This window comes from Rhinatrema bivittatum, chromosome 4, assembly GCF_901001135.1.
Source record: "Rhinatrema bivittatum chromosome 4, aRhiBiv1.1, whole genome shotgun sequence".
NCBI classification, from domain to species: Eukaryota; Metazoa; Chordata; class Amphibia; order Gymnophiona; family Rhinatrematidae; genus Rhinatrema; species Rhinatrema bivittatum.
In genome coordinates, this window is record NC_042618.1 from 104642710 (window position 1) to 104670353 (window position 27644).

General features: G+C 42.2%; 1 protein-coding gene across 2 annotated transcripts; it reads left to right on the forward strand.

Moving 5' to 3' along the window:
* DLL4 (delta like canonical Notch ligand 4) lies at positions 1-27644 on the forward strand. Of its 2 annotated transcripts, XM_029598591.1 has the most exons (11): positions 1-527; positions 685-945; positions 1589-1646; positions 2485-2754; positions 6193-6253; positions 6390-6520; positions 22663-22832; positions 24070-24289; positions 24633-25365; positions 26143-26251; positions 27290-27644. In XM_029598591.1, exons 1-11 carry the CDS (start codon positions 474-476, stop codon positions 27293-27295), a joined length of 2073 nt encoding a protein of 690 aa, XP_029454451.1. In that variant the 5' UTR covers positions 1-473; the 3' UTR covers positions 27296-27644. The 2 variants fall into 2 exon arrangements, with proteins under 2 accessions (XP_029454451.1, XP_029454452.1); XM_029598592.1 differs by lacking the exons at positions 1-527; positions 685-945; positions 1589-1646 and adding an exon at positions 2061-2193.

The window sequence follows — 27644 nt, forward strand, 5'->3', positions numbered from 1 at the left end:
CTCTCCACTTTAGTGAGCGTGTGCCACTACTGGATAAGGAATAGCCACAAAAAAAAAGAAAAACTTAAAACACTCCCATTTGCTTGCCTCGCCAAACCCTCCTCCCCCGTTCTGCTTTGCAGTTTTCTTGTGCGTTGAGGAAGAAAAAAAAAAAAAAAAAGCGCCGTAAAGTTATCTGCGTTTGCCTCTCAGCTGGCAGGATTAATTCCCAGCAGGGCACGTTGGATCACCTGGATTATACCTTCCGAGTTCTGTTTCGGATCCTGGCTGGGAATATCTGGAGGGACGCGGGGAGCGGTGGCCCCGCTGTGACGCCTTTTTTTTTTCTCGGCACGTTGGAGGAAGGGGGTTACTTGGGTGAAGTTTGCGAAACAAGGCACAGAAGTGGAAAATAAAAGAAACAAGCAAAAAAAAACCCTCCGCTCACGAGGAAAACCAAACGATCTCATTGAAGCACCGAATAAAAGGACGGGATGGCTGCTTTGCGCATCTTTGGCTCGACGTTTCTGTTCATGATTTTTCAGCAGGTAATCACGCATAGCGATACGATCATACGTACGAACATCGTAGAGTCGTTGATCCTAATTTTTTAATTGAGGAAGGAAAGCCACCTCTCTCTCCCCAGGTTCCCTAGAAAAAAATGAATGCGGTTAAATCTGATGTCTTTCTTGTTCTTATGTCAAGGTGTCCTGCTCCGGAGTCTTCCAGCTGGAGCTGCAGGAGTTTGAGAACAGCGACGGTTTGCTGGCCAACGGCAAGTCCTGCCTGCCGGACTGCAGGACCTTCTTTTGGATTTGTCTCAAGCATTTTCAGATGGTGGTCTCCCCGGGGCCCTGCACTTTTGGCTCCGTCGTCACCCCGGTTCTGGGGACGAACTCTTTCAGCGTTAAAGCCCTGGAGGGATTCAGCAGTCCCCTGAAGTTACCCTTCAACTTCACGTGGCCGGTGAGAGATCTAATTAATATACACCGAGAGAGAAGGATGTAAACAATTCAGAATGAGAATAACTAGATCAGAGACCTCTATTAATACATTTACAAATTAAAAAATGATCCGTAGATAGTTTCTAATTATACATATCAAAATGATCGGAAGGTGCATACTGCGGGGAGGGGGAGGCGGAGGTGTTCACATTGGTTCAAGCTTTTTTTTTTTTTTTGTCTGATGAAGTTGAACGTGATGGAAAAAAACCTAAACATTTACCTGAGCAATAGATAAAAGTTGTAAGTGAAATTTAAAACAAAACTTGAAGGGTGAGATGCTAGGAAATGAAAACGTGCTGTCTTGTATGCACCGTACTGAACAATGAACGTCGGCGAAAAAAAAAAGCAGGTTCCAGGCAGTCCCATCCCCCACCCCATTGGAAAACAACCTTTAAAAGAAGCTCGATTTAATTGCGATCTAGAGACAACGTAATGCTATCTGCAATTAGAGTAATTAAAGTGCACATATTGACCTGGCAAGCCTTGCCAACTCGGGAAGGTTTCGCTGTTCATTCCCTCCCCCACACACACACACTTTATCCCCTTTTTTCACAGCTAACATTAACCTGTTTAGCATCTGTCTCTCTTTTTGTTTTCTATTTTAGGGAACTTTTTCACTGATTATTGAAGCCTTCCATGCCCCTTCGGACTATCTTCCAGCAGGTGATTATTATTGTCTTCTGCCATTTTTACAGACACAAGAGGGCGACAGTCTGCCAAGATTGAATGCACTCACTGGAAAGCAACCGGCCCGAAGCAGTTAAATGTCAGCTTCACTATAAAAGTTATTACGCAAACTAGACTGACCTTATTTAATTCAAATGTTTATAGTATGATTTCAGTGTTAGCTTTACCGCACAATCAAAAGTTACTTTCTTAATGATAGAAATCAGCTTTGCTTTGATTCTTTTCCCCTACCTAATCTCCAACACAATTGCGTTTCCTCTCGTTTATTTTGGCGTGGGAAAGAAAGCCGCTCTGCGGTGAGAAAAGCAGAAGGCTGCCAAAAAGTCCTGACTGCCTTTTCCTGTATTTTACACCTTTTTGAAATTCCACCCTTTGGAAAAGGGATAATGGCTTTTGGATGTTTTGCTGACATAAAGGAAGAGGATAGTTCAACCGCACAGTTCGCGCTTTGAAAGTTTTCTGAAGACTTTAATGTCCTTAAAAAATAATGGATCTAGTCTACTTTATTTGAACGGGAGATACTGTAATATTTTGCATGTTTTAATCTACTGTGGAATAGCATGTTGACTTTTTGGCTTATTGCATATATTTTGCCTCAATGTGTAAAAATATGATACTTTGGTATTTAAAAAAAGATCACTGATCTTTCTGATTGAATGTAAGAAATAGGGGAATTGAATGCATTCCTCTAGCTTATTTATAAAATTCTGCCTTTCCGAGCTTGTAAACTTAAGATCTAGGAAAATCTTCAAATGCTAAAGACTGGTAGTGGTTCCTGCTGTAATGTACAGTATTCCTTCTTGTTTTTGCTTAGCTGCTGGCTCCATTGACCGGGCTTTGTCCATCAGTCAGTTTGCCATCCAGAGACCTCTGGCTGTGGGGGAGGCTTGGTTGCCAGATGTACAACAGGGACCACAAACTCAGCTGAGATATTCCTACCGGGTGATCTGCAGCGAGCATTATTACGGGGAGAGCTGCACCAGGCTCTGCAAGGCCCGGGATGACACCTTCGGACACTATGTTTGTGAGCCGGATGGCACCCTGACCTGCCTGCCAGGATGGACGGGCGAATACTGCAGTGATCGTAAGTCTCTTTGAAATGAAACATTGCACACTGTACCTACTCCAAACAGCAGACTTCCTCAGGCACGGCTACTGACCCCCCCAAACCTACACTCCTACACGGGAAAGTAACGAAGGGAATTTAAAAGGTATGGGATAACAACTGCAGATCCCTAGAGGATGGAAATGAAGAAATGGGGTAACATATTAACTTTAGGTGCAACATTTTTCCTAGGGGGTAACATGTAGGGTGTAGCAATTGCTATCCTTAACAGAAGGTTTGGGATAACCTGCACAGAGCAGCAGTACCTACCCTTAACAAAAGGCTTTGGGGGTAATCTGTAAAAAGTGGCAGTTACTACCACAAGCAACTTGCTGGGCAAACTGGATGAACTATTTGGTCTTTTTCTGCTGACATTTACTATGTTACCATGTTAGTTGCATCTATTCAGCTGCCAAGTGTTTCCATTCCATACAGCTATGGTGGACACAGGCCCAAACTGGGGGTATTTCATATCCATATTAAATAGATTAAACCTTTTTAGAATGAAAAATATGAAATAATATAAGTCACCTAGCTGGCACGCAAGTTGTGTGCAATTTTATTTTATTTTTTTGAAAGTAAAGAGTGGTAAGATTACAGTATAGAAATTTTGTAAATAATCACATACAAATGCCGAAATCGTTATAGATTCTAATACCTTTTATTGGGCTAATATAAGCAAGATGTGATTACATGAGTTTTTGAAATCAGGTTGTTCCCCTCTTTAGATGGGCCCATTTCATCTGGAACATTTCTGGATAATTCTTATCTTAATTCAATAACACACAAAAAAATCCAGTTTCTTCCCAGACCAATATAGTTGCTCGAAATCAGCACCACTTGGGGATACCAAGCACAGTTCCTGCTAGACAATCAGCAACTTTCACAGTGCAAGGAGACTGATATGGAGCTTTGCCCTGTGCAAAGCAGCCAGTATTTCTCTGCCTTATCAGCTTTCTTTTACCTGCAGGAATGTCTCCTAGATGCCATTTTAAATGGTACAGAAAAAAAATATGCTTAGCAAATTTGTATAGATGGGTGGATGGCAGCAGGCTAGATTCCTAAATAAGCTAATTTTCAATATTGGTGTGTTTCTATCCACTCAGTTATAACATTTTAGTGCATAAGGGGAGCAACACAATATGTTCAACAAGTGAATAATGTGTCCTTGTGCAGTTCATACTTTAGGTTGGTTATTGATTGATGTTTTCCAGTTCAGCTACTTTGTAAAAAGGAAAATGAAGTTCTTCCTCAGTTCAAACAACCTTTAATAAAGCTAATTAAAATGTAATGTCATCAAATTTAAAAACTGACATTTGGAAAAGTAACATGGATATATTTTATATGGTACGTCCTTATGAGAGTAACCAAACAGTAAGTCCTAGGGTGATCAGGTATCCTGCTTTTCAAGAACAGGATGCACAATTATGTGGCTTTTCAATCTGGCCATTCATGGAAAAAAAAATCAAAGTGAATTTCATGATCTAGGATTTTAGAGGTGCAGATGCTCTGTGCATCATTCTGAAAGCAGGGAAGACTAAATAGACCTAATGGTCCTTACCTGCCATCATATTCCCTGTTTCTATGTTCCTACTCCTATCCTCCCTCTCACATTCATCTTCCCTGCTGCTCCTTCCAGGTTCCTCTCCACCTGGCTCCTCCCATTTCTTTTTATCTTCTCCCCCCCCCCCCAAGGTCTACTCCTTTTCTCCCTCTGATACCTCTTCATGTCCCATCCTCTTAAAATTCCTTTTAGCTTCTCCTCCAAGGTTCCTCACTATCTCCCCCTCAGGCACCTACAGATTCCTCCATCTTCTCCTCCCCATCAGGGTCTTCTGCAGATCCTCCTGCCCTAGGATTCATCTCCATGTCTCATTTTCTTTCACCTAGGTTCTTCTTCATCTCCTCTTCTCTCATTCAGGTTCCTCTCCACTTTTGAATCTATGGCAGAGTAGTGGCAGGCTAGCAGGGTGCAGACTGATTGATGCTTCCCCACACTGCCAGCCTGACCAGGGGCAACAGAACATCTTTAATTGGGGGAAAGGGAGGTGCAAACAAATTAACGTCTGCCCCTGCCTCCCCAAGCTTCCTAAGTGCTGATGCTATTTGAGGCAAAACGTTGGTTGGCCATGGCCCTAGTGGCCCACCCCACTCCACTGCCTATGGATCTGATTATCAGAGAGGAGGGGAAGTAGAGAAAAGGCCTTTTAAAAATGGTAGTGTGGCCCAGGGCTTTTACCCTCTCCTGCAAAGGAAGCACATGTCGCCACAAGCCTCCTTATTGGTTACTGGTGCGTGTTTATTGGCCGGCACTATCAGCTTTCTTTCAAAGGCACTCTGAGTGACTAGTTTTCCGATTCCCACTCTCCTCCTGCCTTGTCTCCGCTTTCTGCCTCAGACGTATTGGGGAGCGAGTGGAGAAGAGTCCTCTTGTATTTCCCTTCCCCCCCCTTCCCGAGCTACAAAAATACCCGCCTGCCCGTTCCGCCGACTCCCTGCAGGGAACTGGCACGCGCGGCAGCCTCGCGCCAACCCACCTAAGGGAGTGGGGAAAGTGCGCCAAAAGTGGGAGCAGCCGCAGAGATTCAAATCAAATGGAGCACGTGCCGGAATCTAGAGGGTTAACGCCGTCCAGTTTCCCTGCCCGTTGACTCCGGTGAGCCTCTAATCCGCCTCTCCCTGTACAAAAGGCGCGCGGGGGGGAGGGGAGGGGGGCTGTTCAGTTGGATGGCTGCACGCGCTGCGAGGGCTTTATAATCGCCGCGTTCTTATCCGCCACGCGCCGCCCTGTTGCGGTTATTGTTAGCCCAGGAGCTGCAGCTGCAGCCGGGGGCCCTGGCTTAAGCTACCAGAGAGCAACAATGAAGCAGCTGCCAGCTATTGAGGGGAGGAAGGCATCTGTTCAGAGCCAACCAGGCATTAAACACGGCGCTTGTAAGCGTGCAAAATCAATGTCACACACAGCGCAAGGCAAACAGTAGTAAATTAACCGGCTGCTTGCTTAAACTTAACAGCTTATCGGGGCTGAAGGAACGACAGTCCTCGCCAGTCCTGTATATTGTTGGTGACGAGGGGGCGGGGAGGAGGGTGTTACAAGACCTCCCAGATGTAAAAAGTTGAACACATGTTAAGGAAAACAAAAAAGCTTGTATTTCTTCTGAATCCCGGCCCACAAAGCAAACTTGAACCTCTATAAAGTAAATAGAACTCTGACCTAGCGTTTGTGGTTAAAACAAAACCGAAAGGACAGGTGGACTCGCTCTTTATGGCCGCCATGCACTCCTTGGATGATCCCGCACTCGCCTAACTGAAAACACTACCGTATTGTATTGCTTTTGTAAGCTCAGCAAGTTCTGGCACTTTTAACCTCCTGCATATTTGAATAGCCTTGCAAAACTCATTTATTTATTTTTGCAGCAATCTGCTTGACGGGGTGCAGCGAAATCAATGGAAAGTGCAAGAAGCCAGGAGAGTGCATGTGAGTTAAGGATATTTTGACCCATACAGTTCTTACTTGTGGTGTGGTGGTTATCTTTTATTATATCTTCTATAATGTGGATTTACAACCGGCTTTTTTAATGCTGGGTTTTTTTTTGTCTTTTTTTTTTTTTTAGTTGTTTGCCTGGCTGGCAAGGTCGTTTCTGTGATGAGTGTATTCCACACATGGGCTGCCGCCATGGCTCGTGTAAAATACCATGGCAGTGCATCTGCGACGAAGGCTGGGGTGGCCTTTTCTGTGACCAAGGTTAGTCCCTCCCAGTTACTCCTGGAACCAAAAGTTCTTACTTTAAGAGTTACATACTATGCCTGTGGGTAACATTTAGATTATGTTAAAGGACTTAGAGAGGGTTTAAGTAGTCTTATCTGAGAACACTGAATTAGAAGAGAGCATAGACTCATTTACATCATACAGTTGGGCTCAGTTTGGTTGAGGCACAATGTTAACTAGTCATAGTGTGTATCAAGGCAAAGATTTGCATCCAGGCTATTTAGAAACTAGATGCAAAATAATATACGCTATTATCTAAGCGCTTGTACAAAAGTAGCGCGTGCAACAGTGCTACGTTTTGGAGTGGTGCAAGATTGGCCAAAATAGTGTATTGTGGTCAACAAACACAGCTTGTACAAGAAGTTGATGATCTTGTTGTGAAGAGGAGAAGTTAACATTTCTGAAGGACAGAAACATATCTGGAGAAGAACCGTGCTGATATAGAGAAAAACTAGGAGAAGAACTTTTAGTGAGGCTGAACTGTTATCTAAATATTAGCCTGTTTACAGAGCATCTAAAAGCCAGAATCTGGCAAGAAATCATCATGGCCAGGATTAAAGCAGTTGTGCAATGTAGAACAGTACATGATGACTGGAAAAGATGGACCCTCCATCAGATGGCACAGAAACTAGAAGCTGGCTCATAACTGGAGAGTCGCATCTGTAACAAATGGAGCAATGCTAGTGCTGGCCATACTAGCAGCAGAACTTACCAACGGACTACAGGGCCATAGTACAATGGAAGCCCCAGCACATGTAGACATCGACTAGACTGGCAATGTCAAGGAAATTAGTATAAAGTGTCCCGTGACTCAGGAAACATAGCCTTGCAAAACATTTGAAGGCACCACAACCTACTCAGCATTTTGAGTAGAAGATTCTAAAAACAAAACATAAGAGTGTTTTGCTGGAACTTGTTAGGCTCTACTAGGATGCCATCAAAGGTATAGATGGTCAGCTGGGGAACTCTGAACAGAAAGTAACATGCCTAGATGATACCATAAAGATGGACTTACAACTGAAGTCATCATTTATCCTCAGCCATGGCAAGTGTCCAGAATGAAATCAATATATCCTTGCAGGCTTTGCAGTAAGCCCTTGCAAGCTCATTAGCAAGTTACCAAGCAGGCATGAGGGTAATGCTTCATTCTTTCTAAAATGGGAGAGGGGGGGGGGGCGGTGAACTGCCAGGCAAGAATTAATCTGCATGGTCTTCATGTAGGCCTTCTGTAACCATAGCATGGCTAATGGACAGATTCAGGAGGTTACAGTGGACCTGAGTGATATCACATATCATCTCAGAATTCCAAAGTAGAACACCACCACAACCTTTCTCTCATTTCCTCTGTAGCAGCCAAAATGTAAAACTGTAACTCTTAAAATATTCCTCTAGCCTTTCTATCCCTCTATATCTATCTGGAGCTGTAATAATCTCATAGAAAATAACAGAAACAATGCTGCCATTGCTGGAGTTTGATTTGTTTCTCCATCTGTTTTCTGTTGGTCAGCTGCTGAGTGCCCAAGTTTGCCTCTGGTTTTTTTTTTTGGGGGGGAGTAATTTAGGACCTCTAACCACCCTTTTTTTTTTTTTCTAGTGCTAAATGTTCTCTAAATATCACCGCCTGCTTGCATCACAACTATATTACCATATATTTAGCCAGCTTCTTTACATTGGGTAGACTATTTAGATCAAGGCACACCTGCAAGGAGTGCTATTAGGTCACAATTTGCAACCTCTTCTGGAGGAGCTTTTATTTTTTGTGTAGCTCCAGTTTGCATTCATTGTCTTAAGCTGCTATAAATGATCCCCTATTTCTTTTTCGTACTTTTTAAGTTGAAGCCTGGATGATTGGTGCTACCACTCACAAGTTTCGAATGTGTACTATTAACCCCTGTGTTTGTTACCATGTGCACCACATGTATTTTTCTTTATAAATATGTAAGTTCAAGAAATTGGGGGAAGAAAATTGTTTACTCCTTGACCTATGCCCATAATGAGAGGTTGCTTTTTGAAAAATAAGAAAAAGAGATACTCTCTTCCAACTTTGTTCTCAGATAAGACCGGGCCTCCTACTAGAGTTTAATACAGCATTCATAGTTGAAGTCTTCAAAATATCAACTTGCCAGATTGGCTCTATTACTTCCTCCTTTTCTTTTTCTTACTAGATCTGTCTTTTTTGCAATACCTTATTTCTTATACTTTTACACTCTTTTTGTAATTAAATATATGGACCTTTTATGTCTACTTGATTCTTTACAAAAAGTTATTCATACTATATTCAACATGACTATGATGTGTCATAAGAACATAAGAAATTGCCATGCTGGGTCACACCAAGGGTCCATCAAGTCCAGCATCCTGTTTCCAACAGAGGCAAAACCAGCCCACAAGAACCTGGCAATTATACAAACACTAAGAAGATCCCATGCTACTGATGCAATTAATAGCAGTGGCTATTCCCTAAGTAAACTTGATTAATAGCCGTTAATGGACTTCTCCTCCAAGAACTTATCCAAACCTTTTTTGAACCCAGCTACACTAACTGCACAAACCACATCCTCTGGCAACAAATTCCAGAGCTTTATTGTGCGTTGAGTGAAAAAGAATTTTCTCCGTCTGCATTAAGTTCTGATGAAAAGATCACCCAGTTTATTTAAAAATAAAATGATGGCTGGAGGAAGTGGCGTCACAAGAGTGCATGGCCGCATGAGACGCAGGACTCCAGCCTTTCTCGCAGCATGGAGCCGTGACAGGGTTCTCCTTCGCGGCAGGGAGCTGCTGACATCATTGTACTCTTCTGCGGCCGAGAGGCCGCTCCGGAGCTCCTCTTCACGGCCCGGAGGGCACCACCGGTGTTTTCTGGTGGCAGGAGCCGTCCCCGGTCCTCCTTCAGCGGCAGGAGCCGCCTCCAACTTCGGTACTTCCTTCAGGCCCTGCTTCAGCTCTCTTCCTGTTCGCATGGGCAGCATGGCCGCTGTCCGTAGTCCTGTATTCTTCTTCCTCTTCCTTAGGGGTGGGGCTGCACCTCTCTCCTAGATTTAAAGGGCCAGTGTAGGAGTGGCCCACTGATGACATCACCTGGGTGTTTCCTGTTCTGCCCTATAAAAGGGTTCTGTGCTCATTCAGTTCTTGCCTTCTCAAGGAGCTGGTCTTCTCTTGGACTCCTGCTGCTGCCAGGCTTCCTTGTTCTTCATGTATCTTCGTGGGATTCCTCGTCGTCGTCTGTCCTGATGTCTCCATTGTCCCAGTCCTGATGTTCCTTGGTCCAGTATTGATGTCCTGATGTCTGTCCTGTCCAGATGTCCAAGGCTTCGCTTGATCCATCCTAGCATGGTCCGCGACCAGCCCGGCTGGATTGGTAGGGTGCTCTGCAGCCCAGTGGTCTGCGACCTCCCCTGCTGGGGTGTGTAGGGCACTGATGGGTCTTCTCCATCTTCGGAGCCGAGGATCTCCTTTTTCCTTCCCGTCACCTCCTGGGTCTGGGGTCTTCTGGACGTCCGCTTCGTCCGTCCCAGCTGCCCTTCACTGAGTGTCCAGAGAGTCCATCCCGGATGTCCTGGATCCTCGCCTTGGAGGCTCATCTCTAATCATTCCTCTGATGTTCTGGACTCCGGCCATGCCTAGCCTTTGGCGGGCAGTGCTCCGGTGGATAGCCTGAGGGCCGGTCTGGCCACTGCAGCCTCCTCCCCAGCTGTGGGTGTTAGATCCTTATCCAGAGTCTTCTCCATCCTCAGTTTTATCCTGATTTTAACTTGTCTTATCCTCACTTCGTCTGAGTCCAGTCTGATCTTCGTCTTTATCCTGTCTTCATCAGCATCAGTCTTCAACTTTGGTTCCAGTCCACTCTTGCCTCCTGTCTGGCCTGCCGCCTTTGCCGTTACCCAGCAGCAGGTCTGAAAGGGCTTGGAGTGGTCGGAAGACTACTCAGAGGTCAGCCTTGCATGGTTGGTGTCACTGAAGCTGCACAGGTTGGCAGGGGCCTGGTCTTCGCTCCGCTCCCAGACATGGACTCGTCTCACCACAAGGGCACACACCTCTCGTCCCGCATTGGGGAGCACCCCCTAACGCTCGCTTCCATCGCAGTGCAACACAGGGCAGATGCTCAATCTGAGACCTCTAAGCAATTACAGGAAGAAAATCACACTATAAAAACTAAATTAGCAGATTTGGAGAACCAAGCACGTAGAGGGAACCTGTGCTTCTGGGGATTCAAAGAAACTGCTGACAATTCAGACTGCGCAGATCATTAAACGCTTCTGTTTATTTCTACTAGGCACGAGCAATGACAGTGCGATAAATCCCCCTCCAGACATCAAATTTGATAGAGCCCACAGGACTCTGAGGGCACCTGGCTCCAATCTGCCTTGAGACATTCTTGTCTGCTTCCATTATTTTTCCCTCAAGGAAAAAATAGCAAGATATGCCAGGAAGCAAATGAGATGGAATTGGGAGGACCAAGAAATATCTGTTTATGCTGATCTCTCACAGGCTACACTCCAGAACTGGCAGGATCTCAAGGAGATCATAGCATTTCTCCGAAAGGAAAACATTAAATATCGGTGGATGCATCCCTTCAGCCTGATTTATACTTGGGATGGGGTATCTTCCAGTATTCACAACGTATCAGATGCCATCCCTCTGTTAAAAGAAAGATGATTTACACCGACGAATACCCACAGCGCACGACAGCTTACACCCAAGGATCAACAGCCTCAGTGGCAAAGAGCAAGCACACGAAATAGGCTGAAGCATAATTCTGACCTTCAGAAGCCATCTCGAGAGGATACTTGACTGTGGATCTATGCAAACTAGTTTCCTGATTTTCAGATACCAAGACTATCCCAAATGATAAAGACAAGGCTAGGGGACTCTGAATGATGGTGACCTTAACTTCCTCATGGAGAATAGACCTGCAAGGAGGTTTGAGCAGGTCATTGATATTTCGAGGGGGGTGTGGGAGGGTGAATCAGGGGATTAAGGGGAACACACACTTGTTAATGGGAAATTTAGAGTTATGTTACACACAAAGTTGATTTGGATAGCCCTTGACATGCAAAAAGTGATATCGGGGCAACAGGATTTCATGATTTCTTTTATAAGATATACAGCGATGGCATGGGAACTTCTTTTTGAGGGATTCCTGAACATTGTTGGTATTTGGCGAGTCTCCCCCCGCTTATTGAGCGGATGCTTCCTCTCGCATATCAATAGGAACTGCGAGTGTTACTTTTACACATTCCTGTATGGCCTCCTTTAAATTGATATCCCTTAATGTTAAGGGACTTAACTCTCCCTACAAACAACATATTTTTTTTAAGGAGGTAAAGACATTACAAGCGGATATAATTTTTATCCAGGAATCCCACTTGAGGGGAAGACATGAGGCACTTTTAAAATCTAGTCAGTATCCTACCAATATATGACACCACGTGCAAAGATGGCTAAATATACAGGAGTTGGTATTTTGATTTCACAACGCCTGGTATTTGCCTGCCAATCATGCATCCATGATCCGCAAGGTCGATATATAGTTTTACTAATATCCGTGGATGGAACAATCTATACATTGGTGAATATTTATGCACCAAATCAGGAACAAGGGAAATTTTTTGAAGGGTTGGCCCAGGTTTTAACACTCCATAGGAAGGGAAATATAATTACAGGAGGGGACTTAATTTAGTAAGACATCCAGAACTAGACACCTCAAAGGGCAGTGTGTTGGCTGCTCCCATACACAGGAAAAAACTGCAGGAGTTAATAGACCAATAGACTTCTAGACATCTGGAGTGTACATTTCCCAAAATCTAGATCTTACACGTTCTATTCAACGCCTCATGAATCCCATTCAAGAATTGACTATTTTTTGGTTAAATTACTATCCCATGCCATCACTAACCCGGATATTATACCGGTAGCATGGTCAGATCATGGGGCCATCTCACTAGAACTCAAGTTTGTTAATTATGATAAAGGCATGCGGTGCTGGAGACTTAACGATTCTCTTTTAGATGATGACTCCTATGTTAAGACTGTTAATAATAGTATTCAAGAGTTCTTCCAATTTAATGTTACAGAGAAGGTAGCACCATCGACAGTTTGGGAAGCTTATAAGGCATACATGAGGGGCATATTTATCTCAAGAGCATCCTTTTTAAAGAAACAGCAAGATAAGGAAGCCCAAGATTTGAGGAAAAGGATAGAGACACTCTCTCATGAATGCCAGAATACTGGCGCCTCACACATCTTACTACAATTATAAAAATCAAGGGAGGATCTTATACGCCTAGAATCCGCTCAGATGATACACTCTCTGAATCTAGCTAAACAAGAATACTTCGAAGGGGGAAATAAGGCAGGTAGGAATCTAGCTAGGAAATTAAATAAAATTACGTACCAACACTTAATATCCAAAATTAAAGATAAAAACGGGAACCTGCTAACTAATAATACTGATATCAGCCAGAGATTTTTAACATTTTATTCTGATCTCTGTGCCTCGGAACATCACATTACTTAAGGTCAGGTGGACGAGTTTCTAGAAACAATTACCTTACCCTCCCTTTCGGTAGAGACTCAGGAAACATTAGAGGCAGAAATCACTTCTCCAGAAATCCTTTACGCTATAAAAGATTTAAAGCTGGGAAAGCCCCCTGGACTTGATGGACTAACAGCCAGATTCTATAAACTGTTTTCCCCCTATATAGTGGTACCACTTCAAACGCTATATAACCATTTGAGGGAGGGGGAGAATTAGCCGTAAATTCTAATTTAGCAGGGATTACAGTATTATTAAAGCCAGGCAGAGACCCCTCGGTGTGTGGGTCATATAGACCAATCTCTCTCTTAAATCTAGATATTAAAATTCTTGCCAAAATTTTAGCACACCGCATAAATAAATTTATCACATCCCTTATCCATCAAGATCAAGCAGGTTTTATGCCTGGTAGATTAGCTGGTGATAATATATGTAAATTAATAGATATTATGTGGTGGGCACATATGACCCATACTGAGGCTATTCTGCTATCCATAGATGCAGAAAAGGCCTTTGATATGGTCCACTAGCCTTTCCTTTTTAGAGTATTAAAGAAAATGGGCTTTGGGCCTTTCTTTTGCACTTGGTTAGCAGGATTATATAAAGATCCGAAGGCTCGCCTTAAAATAAATGAAGGGTACTCTGACTATTTTGTAGTGGGCAGGGGGACCAGGCAGGGGTGCCCCTTGTTCCCCTTATTGTTTGCTATCTTTGTAGAACCTCTGGCCACTACTATCACGAATAACAAAAATGTGTCTGGCTTTAAGTTCTTAGATCAGGAATTTAAACTAACTTCATTTGCAGATGACATCATGTTATCTATAACCCAACTGCACACATCCCTCACAGCCACAGAGCAAGATATTCAAAATTTTAGTGCAGCCTCTGGGTTTAAGGTAAATTGGGAAAAATCTGAATTGCTTAATCTTACCTGTAATTCACTGACAGTTCAGAACTTGAAACAACTCCATTCATTCCGTTGGGCTTCCAGTAAACTGAAATATTTGGGTATACAGTTGGCATCGCATCCGAAAGATATTTTCCAGATAAACTATATCCCTCTTATTGAACGGGCCTTTACAGATTTAGACTACTGGAGCAATCTACCTATTTCATGGCTAGTAGGCAGGATAACGAAGATAAAGATTAACTTGTTACCCCGTCTGTTATATCTGTTTCAATCCTTGCCTATACCTATTTCAAATAATATTTTGAAATTGTGGCAGAAAAAGGTATTTAGCTTTATATGGAAGAGACGGCCCCCCAGGGTTAGCAGATTCACACTCTTTCAAACTAAAATAGATGGTGGTCTTGGAATTCCGAATTTACAATTGTACTATGTATACCCACAATAACAAATTTTAATTCGGACATCTAAAGAAATTAAATCAAGAAGGGAGAGAACTGAAAATCATCGCGGTGAGTGAGAACACGCCCCCCTAAAGGCCACAGCCAATCTGAGGACAGCGGGAAGAACTTTAAATCTAAGCGATATCCCACGGCGTCGCACACCAGGCGTCGCGCGCCCAAAGGGGCGCGACCTAAGGGGCCTGCCCCTTAGTGCGCCCCTTTGTGAGGCCCAGGATAAGATTCTGGACCCATACAACCTTCTTATACAGATCTCTTCAATCAACCCTCATCACTCCTTACTTGGACCTCATTCAGCCTCATTCAACTTCCAGCATTCCTCACTCGGACCCCTCTCAACTTCCAGCATTCCTCACTCGGACCCCTCTCAACTTCCAGCATTCCTCACTTGGTCCACATTCAACTTCCAGCATTCCTCACTCGGACCTCATTCATTCGGACCTCATTTAGTCTCATTCAACTTCCAGCATTCCTCACTTGGTCCTCAATCATCTTCCAGCATTCTTCACTCGGACCTTATTCAGCCTCATTCAAATTCCAGCATTCCTCACTTGGTCCTCAATCATCTTCCAGCATTCTTCACTCGGACTTCATTCAGCCTCATTCAAATTCCAGCATTCCTCACTTGGACCTTATTCAGCCTCATTCAACCTCCAGCATTCCTCACTCGGACCTCATTCATTCGGACCTCATTCAGCCTCATTCATAAGAACATAAGAACATAAGAAATTGCCATGCTGGGTCAGACCAAGGGTCCATCAAGCCCAGCATCCTGTTTCCAACAGAGGCCAAACCAGGCCACAAGAACCTGGCAATTACCCAAACACCTAGAAGTTCCCATGCTACTGATGCAATTAATAGCAGTGACTATTCCCTAAGTAAACTTGATTAATAGCAGTTAATGGACTTCTCTTCCAAGAACTTATCCAAACCTTTTTTGAACCCAGCTACACTAACTGCACTAACCACATCCTCTGGCAACAAATTCCAGAGATTTATTGTGCGTTGAGTGAAAACGAATTTTCTCCGATTAGTCTTAAATGTGCTACTTGCTAACTTCATGGAATGCCCCCTAGTCCTTCTATTATTCGAAAGTGTAAATAACCGAGTCACATCTACTCGTTCAAGACCTCTCATGATCTTAAAGACCTCTATGATATCCCCCCTCAGCCGTCTTCCAGCATTCCTCACTTGGACCTTATTCAGCCTCATTCAGCCTCCAGCATTCCTCACTCGGACCTCATTCAACTTCCAGCATTCCTTCCTTGGACCCCATTCAGTCTCATTCAACTTCTAGTACTCTTCTCCCGGATTTCACTCAACCCTTTGCTCTTCCGCTACAAAGATGGTGACTTCTACTAACCCTCATCTCCAAAACAGACACAGACACCTAATAAACATCCCTCTAATGAAAAATAACAAAAACTTACTTTGTCTCACCTTCCTCCTCATCAATGCTCAATCGTTATCCAAAAAACACATGTTAATCTCTGACTTATTACAAGAAAAGAACCCTGATTTCATTGCCATAACTGAATCCTGGCTTAAAAATACCGATCAAGTACTTCCGAACCAACTCGATAACAATGACTACGATACTTTTTCAATTCCCCGCAATTACAAAAGAGGAGGTGGTCTACTACTTCTTATAAAAAAAAACATTTTTCAATGAAAATGATCCCTCATAACCTCCCAAAACAATATGAATTAGCTCTTTTCGACTCTCAATATCTGCAAATTTGCCCACCCAAACTTCTAGATAGCAACATTTCTCCACTTCTAGAATTTCTTATTACAAACATCAACATGAAAAAACCAACTATCATCCTTGGGACTTCAACCTCCATACAGATGCCAACCCCTGTTCACCAAGCTGCGAAACCCTACTAGACATGCTATCAAGTTTAGATTTCATGTTACAAGTGAACAACTCCTCACACAAAGCAGGTCACACACTGGACCTGATTTTCACCAATAGTTTCTTCACAGATACTTCCATCTCATACATCCCAGTCCCCTGGTCTGATCACCATCTTCTACTTTGCAAGACTCAAATGAATCACAACAACCCAAAAAAAAATAATGACACACAGAAATTCTTCAAATACCGTCCTCCATTTCAAACTGATCTTCTCCTTCAAGAGCTGGGACATCAACTAGTGAATCTAGATTTATCAAACATAAACAACGCTATCCAATCCTGGTCCCTAATCACTGAAAAAACCGCTAACAACATCAACCCAGAGAAAGTCAAACGACTAAAGAACAAAAGAGAAAATCAAAACTGTGACGGACGTTAAACGGCGCCATAACACCAGGCGTCACGTGCTGAAGGGGCACTCCCCTTTGTGCTTCCCTTCGTGCATCCCGTAGTGTTAGCCATTCCCCATGTTCTTTTATATCCCTTGTTAACAATCCCCATGTTTAATGTATTTGACAAAGGTAACGCATAAGTTCCTGCAAATTTTGTTTAAATGTAAACCGATGTGATATGTAAAATCGAACACCGGTATATAAAAGTAAATAAATAAATAAAAATAAATAAATAAAATCCTTGGTTCAATACCACTCTAAAAAACATGAAAACAGCCCTCAGGAAAATTGAAAAAGAATGGCTAAAAAGTAAACTACCCGTATCACAACAGAGATACCGCACACAACTAGCTGCCTACAAAAAATCAATCCAAAACACAAAACGTGACTACTACGGTAAAAAAAATAATAAACTCCACTAACAAATCCAAATCCTTGTTCAACATAGTAAACAACCTCATTACCGATAACTGCAACTCCAACGCAACTGTAACCAAAAATTTAAGCCAAGATTTAGCTATCTTCTTTAAGGACAAAATCTCCAAAATAACTGATGCCCTCAACACCACATCAAGCATCCAAATTCAAATATCAACAAACAGCATTTCTCCATGGCTTGATTTCAGACCTATTTCCAATACGGAAACAGAAAAAATGATGAGAAAAATCAACCCAGCGCGTCATGACTTGGACACCATACCCACCCATGCACTAAAGGAAATTGCTCATCCAATAGCCCCAACAGTCGCAGCAATCATTAACAAATCTCTCGAGGAAGACGAGCTTCCTCGCTACAATCACACCTTTACTAAAGAAAAAAAACCTCAACCCAGAAGACCTAAACAATTACCACCCAATCTCTAACCTACCCCTTGTTGCCAAATTGACAGAGAAGGTGGTCCTGAAACAACTTATGGGCGGATTTTAAAAGCCCTGCTCGCGTAAATCTGCCCGGATTTACGCGAGCAGGGCCTTGCGCGCCTATTTTCCATAGGCCGCCGGCGCGCGCAGAACCCCGGGACGCGCGTAGGTTCCGGGGTTTTTGGAAGGGGGCGTGTCGGGGGGTGTCGGGGGCGGGGCCGAATGATGCGGCGTCTTGGGGGCGGGCATGGCATTTCGGCGGCGGGACCGGGGGCGTGGCGTCGGCCCGGGGCGTTCCGGGGGCATGGCCGCGCCCTCCGGAACCGCCCCCGGGTCGGGTCTCGGCGCACGTGGATTTACGTCTCCCTCCGGGAGGCGTAAATCCGTGGATAAAGGTAAGGTGGGGGTTTAGATAGGGCTGGGGGGTGGGTTAGGTAGGGGAAGGGAGGGGAAGGTGAGGGGAGGGCAAAAGAAAGTTCCCTCCGAGGCCGCTCCGAAATTGGAGCGGCCTCGGAGACAGGCTGCACGGCTCGGTGCGCGCCGGCTGCCCAAAATCGGCAGCCTTGCGCGCTCCGATCCAGGATTTTAGAAGATACGCGCGGCTACGTACTTTTGTTTGCGCCTGCTGCGCAAACAAAAGTACGTGAACGCGCTTTTTTTAAAAATCTACCCCTTAACGAACATCTAGACGACAACAAAATACCCCACCCAATTTGGATTTAGGAAAAACCATAGTACCGAAACCCTCTTACTTAACCTTTCTAACACCATCCTAAGAGGATTCGACAACAAAAAAGGGTACTTACTGATTCTCCTGGTCCTCTCCGCAGCCTTTGACACAGTGGACCACAAAAAGCTTATGTCTAGCCTTGAATCCATTGGGCTCGCGGGAAAAACTCTAAGTTGGTTTACATCTTTCCTTAAAAATAGATATTTCAAAGTCTCCTACAACAACAAATCTTCTAACGCTATCCCCCTCGAAACAGGAGTGCCACAAGGATCGGCACTATCACCCATTCTATTCAATATCTACCTTGTACCTTTATGCCATCTCCTATCAAGTCTAGACATCACGTACTACATGTACGCTGATGATATACAAATCCTCATTCCAATAATTTCCTCCATTGAAGATGCAATGTCAAGAGCAGCCTCACATCTTGATGCAATCCGAAACATGCTAATCAATCTAAAATTATGCTTAAATATGAGCAAAACTGAATGTATTCTAATCGTAAGGAAAAACTCTGGACCAAAAACCACACCACCCTTCCAATTTGACAACTTCCACATTCAACTTAAAGACAATGTAAAAGACCTGGGCATGTGGTTAGACAATGATCTAAACTACAAAAAACACATCACTAGAAGAACAAAAGAGGGCTTTCATAAACTACAAGTAATCAAACACCTAAAACCGCTGCTTCACCCCCATGATTTCAAAACCATCCTACAAGCCCTCATCTTTACCAGTTTGGACTATTGCAACTCTCTCCTGATTGGCTTACCTAAAACGTCCTTAAAACCTTTGCAGCTACTTCAGAATGCTGCTGCCAGAGTCCTAACGGGTAAAAGAAAATCGGACCACATAACCCCCGTCCTCAACTATTTACAATGGCTACCGATAGAAAAATGAATAGAATTCAAAGTTCTCACAATTCTCCACAAAGCAATTTATAAAGCAGATTACACTGCCCTTGATGACATCATACATATTCATAGATCACTTCGCACGACAAGAACACAAGTAAACTCCAACTAGTGATTCCATCTCTTCCACATGCCAAACTGTCCTCCACTAGAAACAGAGCCATTTCCATCATTGGCCCGAAGTTATGGAATTCATTACCTCATCACCTAACTGCTCAAGAAAACATAAAATCTTTTAAAAAAGACCTAAAAGCCTGGCTACTCGGCCAAACTCTTAAAGACAGCACGCTCAAAGATCTTAAAAGATAAATCCACAGACCTCTCCCTCTACATTACCCTCCTTCTGACATTCAATCTCCCTCCAATGACTAATTTTCTTTCTGACTTCCAGAATCCTTCCCATTTTGTTCTACTACAGATGTCCCCTACATGATTTGAACTCAGATATTTTCGTATTCCTATTTTATTGTATATCTTGATCAGTTTACGCTATTGTTATATACCAGTTTCTGCAGTTTTTTTGCTGTTAAATTACTTTAAATGTAATAGGTTGTTATAAATGTAAACCAGAGTGAAGGCAACTCTGCTATACCTCGGTATATAAAAAATGCTAAATAAATAAATGTATCCGCACAATTAAGACCCATGATAGTATGGCACTCAGCTGAAGATCCCAAACACTGGGCAATTATTGAGCAGTCCCAGATTGGAAGGATGCCACTGTCAGCCATGCCATAGCAACCCAAAAAAAACCTGACGACCATGTCCTCTTATGTTACCCACTACCAGACAAACGCTGACAAAATGGGATAGATGGAAGACAAAAGTAGTGGGCAAGAGAACATACTACTTTTTAACCCAGTTATTTCATAATACAAACTTTACACCCTCACGCTCACTGCATTCTTTCCTAGAATGGAAATGTCGGGGAATTACTCGACTGGAAAACATTTGGGAGGGAGAGGGTTTTCGATCATTTACTTCTGTATGTCAAATGTATGATCTTCCTGCCTCTGAATTTTTGGTGTTCCAATGGATACGCCATTATTGTACAGACAAATTAATGAAAGACAATCTCTGTAAAGGGAAAACATTGTTTGAAGGGTATTGTTCTTCATTATACCCTCTTAAAGGTCTTATATCCAAGGTGTATAAATTGTTAAAAACAAAACTTATATCCTCTCCGGCACATATCAAGGCATGGAACAAAGTCTTACCTGATGCGCATTTAAATGATGATTGGCTTACTATATTTACGAATATAAGCAGATTATCAATCTCTGCTACGCTAATTGAGAACGAATACAAGCAATTATACAGATGGCATCTAACCCCAGAGAGACTTGCAAAAATGTCACCAGGTCGTGATAGGATGTGTTGGAGGGGGTGTCAAACGCTGGGTCCTATGATCATATGTGGTGGTCAGGGAGTTGTATTGCACCTTTATGGCAAGAGATGGAACGCCTGTGCTCTCAGATCCTGCAGTCCCCAATTACGTTGACTATGCATTTTGCATTACTTCACAGCGAGCACGGACATTTGAACTCTAAACAACATCCCTTTATGACACAACTATGCTTAGCTGCCAGAATGGAGATAGCTAAAGCCTGGAAATCGACACGCCCTGCTCTAAAAGCAGTACTTTTGAGAATAGACCATGTCTGCACCATGAATATGATGACAGCAATCAAACATAATACAATGAAACGCTATCATCTCACCTGGGATCCATTCCTACAATGACGCACTACATTAGACGCAGAGGACATAACACAGCTTGAGATCTAAGATGCATTTCTTTCAACATCATCCGATTTATATTCGCTTTATAATGTGTGTAGGGGTGGGAGGGTAGGGTGGGGTGAGATAATATGGGTATTTACTCAAACAAAACAATAAGGAGTGTACACAGTTTTTCTTATCTTTATTATGTTTGTATGTTTAAGTTTGACTCCAATAAAATTGTTTATATAAAAAAATGGCTAAATAGTATGCGCTATCAGAAACATTAACCATTACTATCATCTGGAGAATAAAGTAAAAAACCAGAAAGAGAGGAAGCAGTGTATTTATTTATTTAAAAACTTTTCTATACCGTCGCTAAGTTATATACCATCGCAACGGTTTACAAATAGGCACATAGACTAAGGTTAGTAAATCTAGGTTACAATTTCATAAATAAAATCATTATTTGAGTAATGTTGGTCAAGTCCAGGTATATTATTGAGTTACTATCTCTTTGAGATATTACTTCTTAAATGTAGGATTGAGTAAATTCATTCTCATCTGCATTACTCTGTAATTTTAACAGCAAACTAACGGTCTGATTACTAATGCTTTTCTCCTGTCCTGTGTCTATGGGAAAATGCTTAGAAATGAGGCCATAAACTTTGTAAAAACATCTTTTTGGTAGTATGCAAAACAGTGAAACTTTAAGTATTGAACCTTATGATTGCGATATAAGCCGTTTATGTGGAATGGTTTTGATGTCATGAATAATGAATTCAATTTGATTGGTGTGAACAAAAAGGAACTAGCTGAAAGATTAGAATTGTCATTTCTTGTTTGCTGCTCTCTGCTCTTTTATTAGCTTTCCGATCATTAGAGCTACTGTATCCAAAAGATACAATATCATGGGTACTTAGAGGGTGCCCTGTAAACCATGAGCATGTTGAAAAACTGCATGCGGCAGTGATAATTAATTTTAAAAATTGCAGTCTGCTGGCATGCTTTAGCTACAGGCTTTGCAGTAATTTTCAAAGGAAACATACATATCTACTTTCCTTTTGAAAATTATCTCAGAAAACTATTTGCACACATTTTCCCCTGGTTAATTTGTGTGGGTAGTTTTTTTCAGGAAAAAATTCCACACATGATTTTGAAAACTCAAAAGTATTCATATAAGTGCAGACGCCCACCTCAGGGCCGCTACCTCTCATAGGGGTAAAAGTATACACATAGAGGTCCTACATGCGCACTCTTGCCTGTATTTAGATCAGAGAATATTTTTAAAGCCCATTTCTGTGGGTAAAGCACTATTTTACCCACAGAAATGACTTTGAAAATCACTTTTCCTATTATAATCTGCATCAACAATAGTAGTTTGTAGAAAACATGCTTGTTAATAACGTTTAATACAGATTATGAAACTAAAGATTTGTCCTAAGCATTGTATTAAAAATGAACTGGATAACACATCTCCATTTCTGCTGGGTACTTGCAACCTGGACTGGCCACTGTCCGAGATAGGATGTTGGGCTTGATGAACCTTGGTCTGACCCAGCATGGCATGTCTTATTCTTATCTTTTACAAATATGCTATATAACTACATTTACTTTAAATTAATTGTTCTCTTATGCCTATTATACTAATCTTTGGGTATAATTGCAGATCTCAACTACTGTACTCACCACAAGCCATGCAAAAATGGAGCTACGTGCACAAATACAGGGCAAGGCAGTTACACATGCTCATGCAAGCCTGGTTTCAGTGGCGTTGACTGTGAGCACAAAATCAGTGAATGTGACAGCAATCCTTGCAGGAATGGAGGCAGCTGCACGGTAAGAACACAAGAATAAATCTGATCATGACAATTTACAGGGATTAAAGTTCAAGCTGCTTTGCAGCAACAAAAGCAGGAGCTTGACTGTGTGGTACTGCCCTCTAAATAACTTTCAACAAGCATATAAGATGGAAGGATTTTAATCATAATTTTGGAGTGGTGTGATGAGGAACAGAATGGGGCAAGGAAAGCTGACTGTGGGAATGATACAAAACATGACTAGCTAATGCCATGGATTGACACAGTCAGACTGAAAACTCCCATGGCAAGCTCCCTTGTTTTGGACAGTGATTTTTGACTCTGATAAGTGAAGACTCCCTTCCGTATGGGGTCATTAGGTAGTTGTCTCTCTTCTTCATATTATAGCTTCTCTAGGCTAGACTAGTAATTGGGCTGCATTATCCCATTCACAGTATGTCATGTGTTTTTCTGGATTGTTGGTAATTGTACAAAGAACTTGCTTGGATTTTATTTTATTTGTTTAATGCTTTTCAACTTTGGGGGGGGGGGGAGGGTAGAGAATTCAGTCTGTCCAGAGGCAAGAAAACTATCCATAAACACTTCAGATCTGCTTCAAATGGAGAAAAGGTCACCCTTGATTCAGCAAGTAACCCTATTGAAATGAGTAACCCTAATGAGGCTACAGTCATTTTATTTATAATTTAATTAACCACCTTACTTCAAGTTCCAGGCAATGGACAATCAAAACTGGTACAACTAGTCACAATATAAAATAGAAACAAAATAGAAATAAAAGTCACAGAAGACAACAAATATACAAAGATTTTCAAGAGGGTCATGTTGAAAACCATTCCAAATCCATGCACATTCATGCTTTGATCTCTTGCTTTAGAGTATTCTTATATAAATGTTTATTTTTCATAACAAATAAGATGGAAGAGAGCAGCATAAGATACAAACTGATTTTCACTGGGGACTTCAAGCCAAGCTTGAAGTGAATGTGCTCTTTCTCCATTAAATCTCCAGGCCTTCTTAAAAAATGTTAATTGTAGTAGATTATAAGCTTCCTTTTAACCAGACAGGATGAAATTAGTAAGAACATGTTCTTATTTTAGTTTTACGTATGTCCTGTTTAAACACCTGCTTTTCAGAACAATACATTTCTCACACGACAGTAGGCAGCGAAAGTTTACTTCTCCCTAACGGATTTTTCAAGACAACTGGTCTGAAGCATGTTTGTACTATAAGGTCTGAACTGGAATTTTCTCTTGCAGGACATGGAGAACAGTTACATTTGTGAGTGCCCCCAGGGGTATTATGGAGTTCACTGTGAGAACAGTGCCTTGAATTGTGCAGACTCGCCATGCTTCAATGGTGGTACATGCCGGGAAAGGGAACTAGGAGCTAGCTACACCTGCGTCTGCCCGCTGGGTTTCACGGGATCCAACTGTGAGAAGAAAGTGGACAGATGCACCAGCAATCCCTGCCTGAACGGTATGTCTTTTCACTGTTAATGATTAGGTTCAATATGCTTTCACTACAAAGTGTTCTCGAGGCTTATTAAATCTTTCTCCATTACTTAATGCCCTTGTCCTTTAATCCATTAGCCTGCCATCAGTTCCACTCCACTTCTAGGTCAGCCATCTCTTTAAAGAGATGTACTTATAGACAACATTGGTTATTGGATCAGGTAGTGGTTGCAACTTGGTCACCTCTAGATAATTAGCATCAAGATTTTTTTGATGCTGTGAAAACACATTGACCTTCATGTAGAATTAAATCATAGTTGAGCTCAGGCACTGTAAGTAAATTGAGTTCTTAATTTATTTTTTTCCAGGCGGCCAGTGCTTTGACCTGGGTCACACCCGAGTGTGTCGCTGTCGTTCTGGGTTTACAGGTCCTAAATGTGAGGTAAACATCAATGACTGTTACAGGAACCCATGCTCCAATGGTGGCTCCTGCCGTGACCTGATCAATGACTATGACTGCACTTGCATGGCGGGTTACAGTGGCAAGAACTGTGATGTCAGAATTGGAGATGAGTGTGCCTTCAGACCCTGCCAGAATGGTGGCACATGTCATGGTGGGCGTTATGACAACAACTTTGCTTGCGCTTGCCCTTATGGCTTCATGGGCAGCCGATGTGAGTTCACAGTTTACCCAGTCACCGTGACGCAGACACCTGATGAGGATAACAGCTTTCCATGGGTGGCCATCTTCATGGGTGCAGGGCTCGTGGCTCTGCTCCTCTTATTCTGCATGATCGTGATGGTTGTCAGGCACATTCGTAAGCATCCACAGCAAGATACAGAGACCATGAACAACCTGTCAGACTTCCAGAAAGACAATCTAATTCCTGCCTCGCAGCTTAAAAACACTAACAAAAAAAAGGATCTGGAGGTGAACTGTGGGCTGGAGAAATCAAACTACAAACGAAAAAATCATGCTGTGGACTTTAACCTGATGAAGGATCTGACAGGTGGCATCATTGGTGGGACAGGAAAAGAGGAAAAATTCCATAAAGGTGAAAAGTGTTTAGAAGAAGAAAAATCCCCTTTACATTTACACAGGTGGGTAAATAGTTTTCTAGTGTACCCATGTCTCTGTGTAGATGGGTCTTTTGACGCATGATATAAGAGGAACTGTGTAGCGGAGAAAGATTGCTACATAATGTCAGCAAAGGGCAGTGAACTTGGTGAACAGGTGAATTGAGTCTGAATGGCACCTAGTTTACCATCACTGTTGCACACAGAACAGAAACAGGGAATTCTAGTTTCATCTCATTCCTAAGTTATTCATTCAAAGAAATGTGTGATCAGTGACCCTAAAAGACAGACTGGCACAGGAAAAAGAAGGCAAGGTCTTCCATTAAACCTTTCCCAACCCTTTCAGATATTTGTCAGATATACATTTCTTGGTTTATATAGGTGCCCTGTACGCTTTTGATTGAATGATGTAAATATTGCCAGAAACTGTAGTTAGTTCACATACCCACAAAATAATAATAATGACACTGCCGCAATGGAAAATAGACCGCATTGTGAGACAGATGGAGCTGTTTAAGATAGACATGACTACAGCAAGTTATTAAAGTTTGGAGTACTACAGATATTTAAGTTACTCGATGTGCGAACATTCCCCTTCTCACAAATCAAATAAATGGAGATTAAACTGCCTGATAACATCTGTCCTCTTTCTAGTTGTCTTAATAATTTCATTTCTCCTGACTGGCTAGTTTGACATCATGTGCCTTTCAGGATTTTGTTCAAAAACTGTGTTTTTATGCTCTCTACTCATTTTTCTGGTATGATTCTCACAATCTTTGTTCACTTTTTTGCTTCTCTCAGTGAAAAGCCAGAGTGCAGAATATCAACGATATGTTCTCCGCGGGACTCTATGTACCAGTCTATCTTTGTGATAGCAGAGGAACGGAATGAGTGCATTATAGCCACAGAGGTAAGGGTACAGCCACTGAACTTGATCATGTAGGACAAGTCTGGTATTAAATGGGTCATTGTGACTTTAAAATCTCTGGGTGTCACCTGGGAGACAGTAGATCCCTTCCTACTTAGCACTTTGCCGGTTGAAGAGGCCAATCCACAAACCCTGTTTTATTTAATGTTGGCCTCCACTTTATTCTAGTATAGATTCTTTGTATAATATTTAAATAAGCTCCTGTCTTATTAATTGGCATTTATTTTATTTCTATTACCTTCCTTGTTGCCAATGATTTGCTCTGTAATAGTCTCTTGACCCTCTGCTCAATTCATTCTGTAATCTCACCTTGTATTGTTTCTGCAGGCAGAGAAATAGGCAAGAGTAAAAGTATTTTGTTTTTAAAAATCTATTTGCCCACATACATTACTCTAGTATATATAATGCTGTGATATAACTGATATTTTATACATTTCCTCTCAACTCACTGCTGATTTTAAAAACTTTGTTTAACTCTGACACTTAGAAATAATTGTGCTGGGAAGAATTTTGTGAAATTCTTTCTGATTTTGAAGTGTCTAGCAAAAGAAGCAATAGACAAAGTTTCATCCTACTTTACTGAGCACATATAATAAATATGTATCACTTGATCCTATTATGAAGCGGTCATTCTATGTTGAAAAAGTTGCAGGATTATTAGATTGTACCCTCCCCTGTAAGTGTTCCAGTAAGAGCACAGTGGGGAGTGGATTCCAGGGATTATGTAGATACAAGTCACCCAGATAAAAACAGGCGATTAAAAATAATCACAATAAAACCTCTGTCAATGCCAGTAGACTGGTCCATCCAGATGGCACAGTGCTTGGTGCCAGTTAGTCTGCATTGTTGAGGCACTCACATTAGGAAATTAGTACAATGTGCTGGGCTAGCTTGACCTCAGACAAAAGAACAGGAAAGGTCAGTGGCTCTCTTTCTCCAGCTGCACGGCCTTGACATGAATTAGTGCATACTTAGCTGACTTCTCACTGAAATCTCATTACTTTGCCTTTTTCCTTACAGGTGTAAGACTTGAATGAAATAGTCCATGTGCACCTGCAGTCTGCTAACTTCAGAAGAGGAGGAGACAGACAGACAAGCTCCTGTCGTGTTGTTTACAATTCTGGACTTTTAGACTGGGGTGTTTTGTTTTTTTTTGGGTGGGGGTGTTGTTGTTTTTAACTATATGCAACTTGCTGCTCTCAGAAGAATGGGACAGACTGTGAATTTAAGGAGAGATGCAATAGGCTTAATTTTATGCCCTGTTTTTTCATTTATTTTTCGAGGGGGTGAAGTGAAAGAAATTGAATGTAATTGGTAATTAAGAAGAAAAACAAGAGATGGAAGGAGAGACAATAAAACAGACTAGTTTCTCAAG

Coding starts and splice junctions, on each gene's coding strand:
- DLL4 (XM_029598591.1), top strand. CDS start 474: ATGGCTGCTTTGCGCATCTTTGGCTCGACGTTTCTGTTCATGATTTTT. Junction 528..684: donor TGTTCATGATTTTTCAGCAG/GTAATCACGCAT, acceptor TCTTATGTCAAG/GTGTCCTGCTCCGGAGTCTT. Junction 946..1,588: donor CCTTCAACTTCACGTGGCCG/GTGAGAGATCTA, acceptor TTTCTATTTTAG/GGAACTTTTTCACTGATTAT.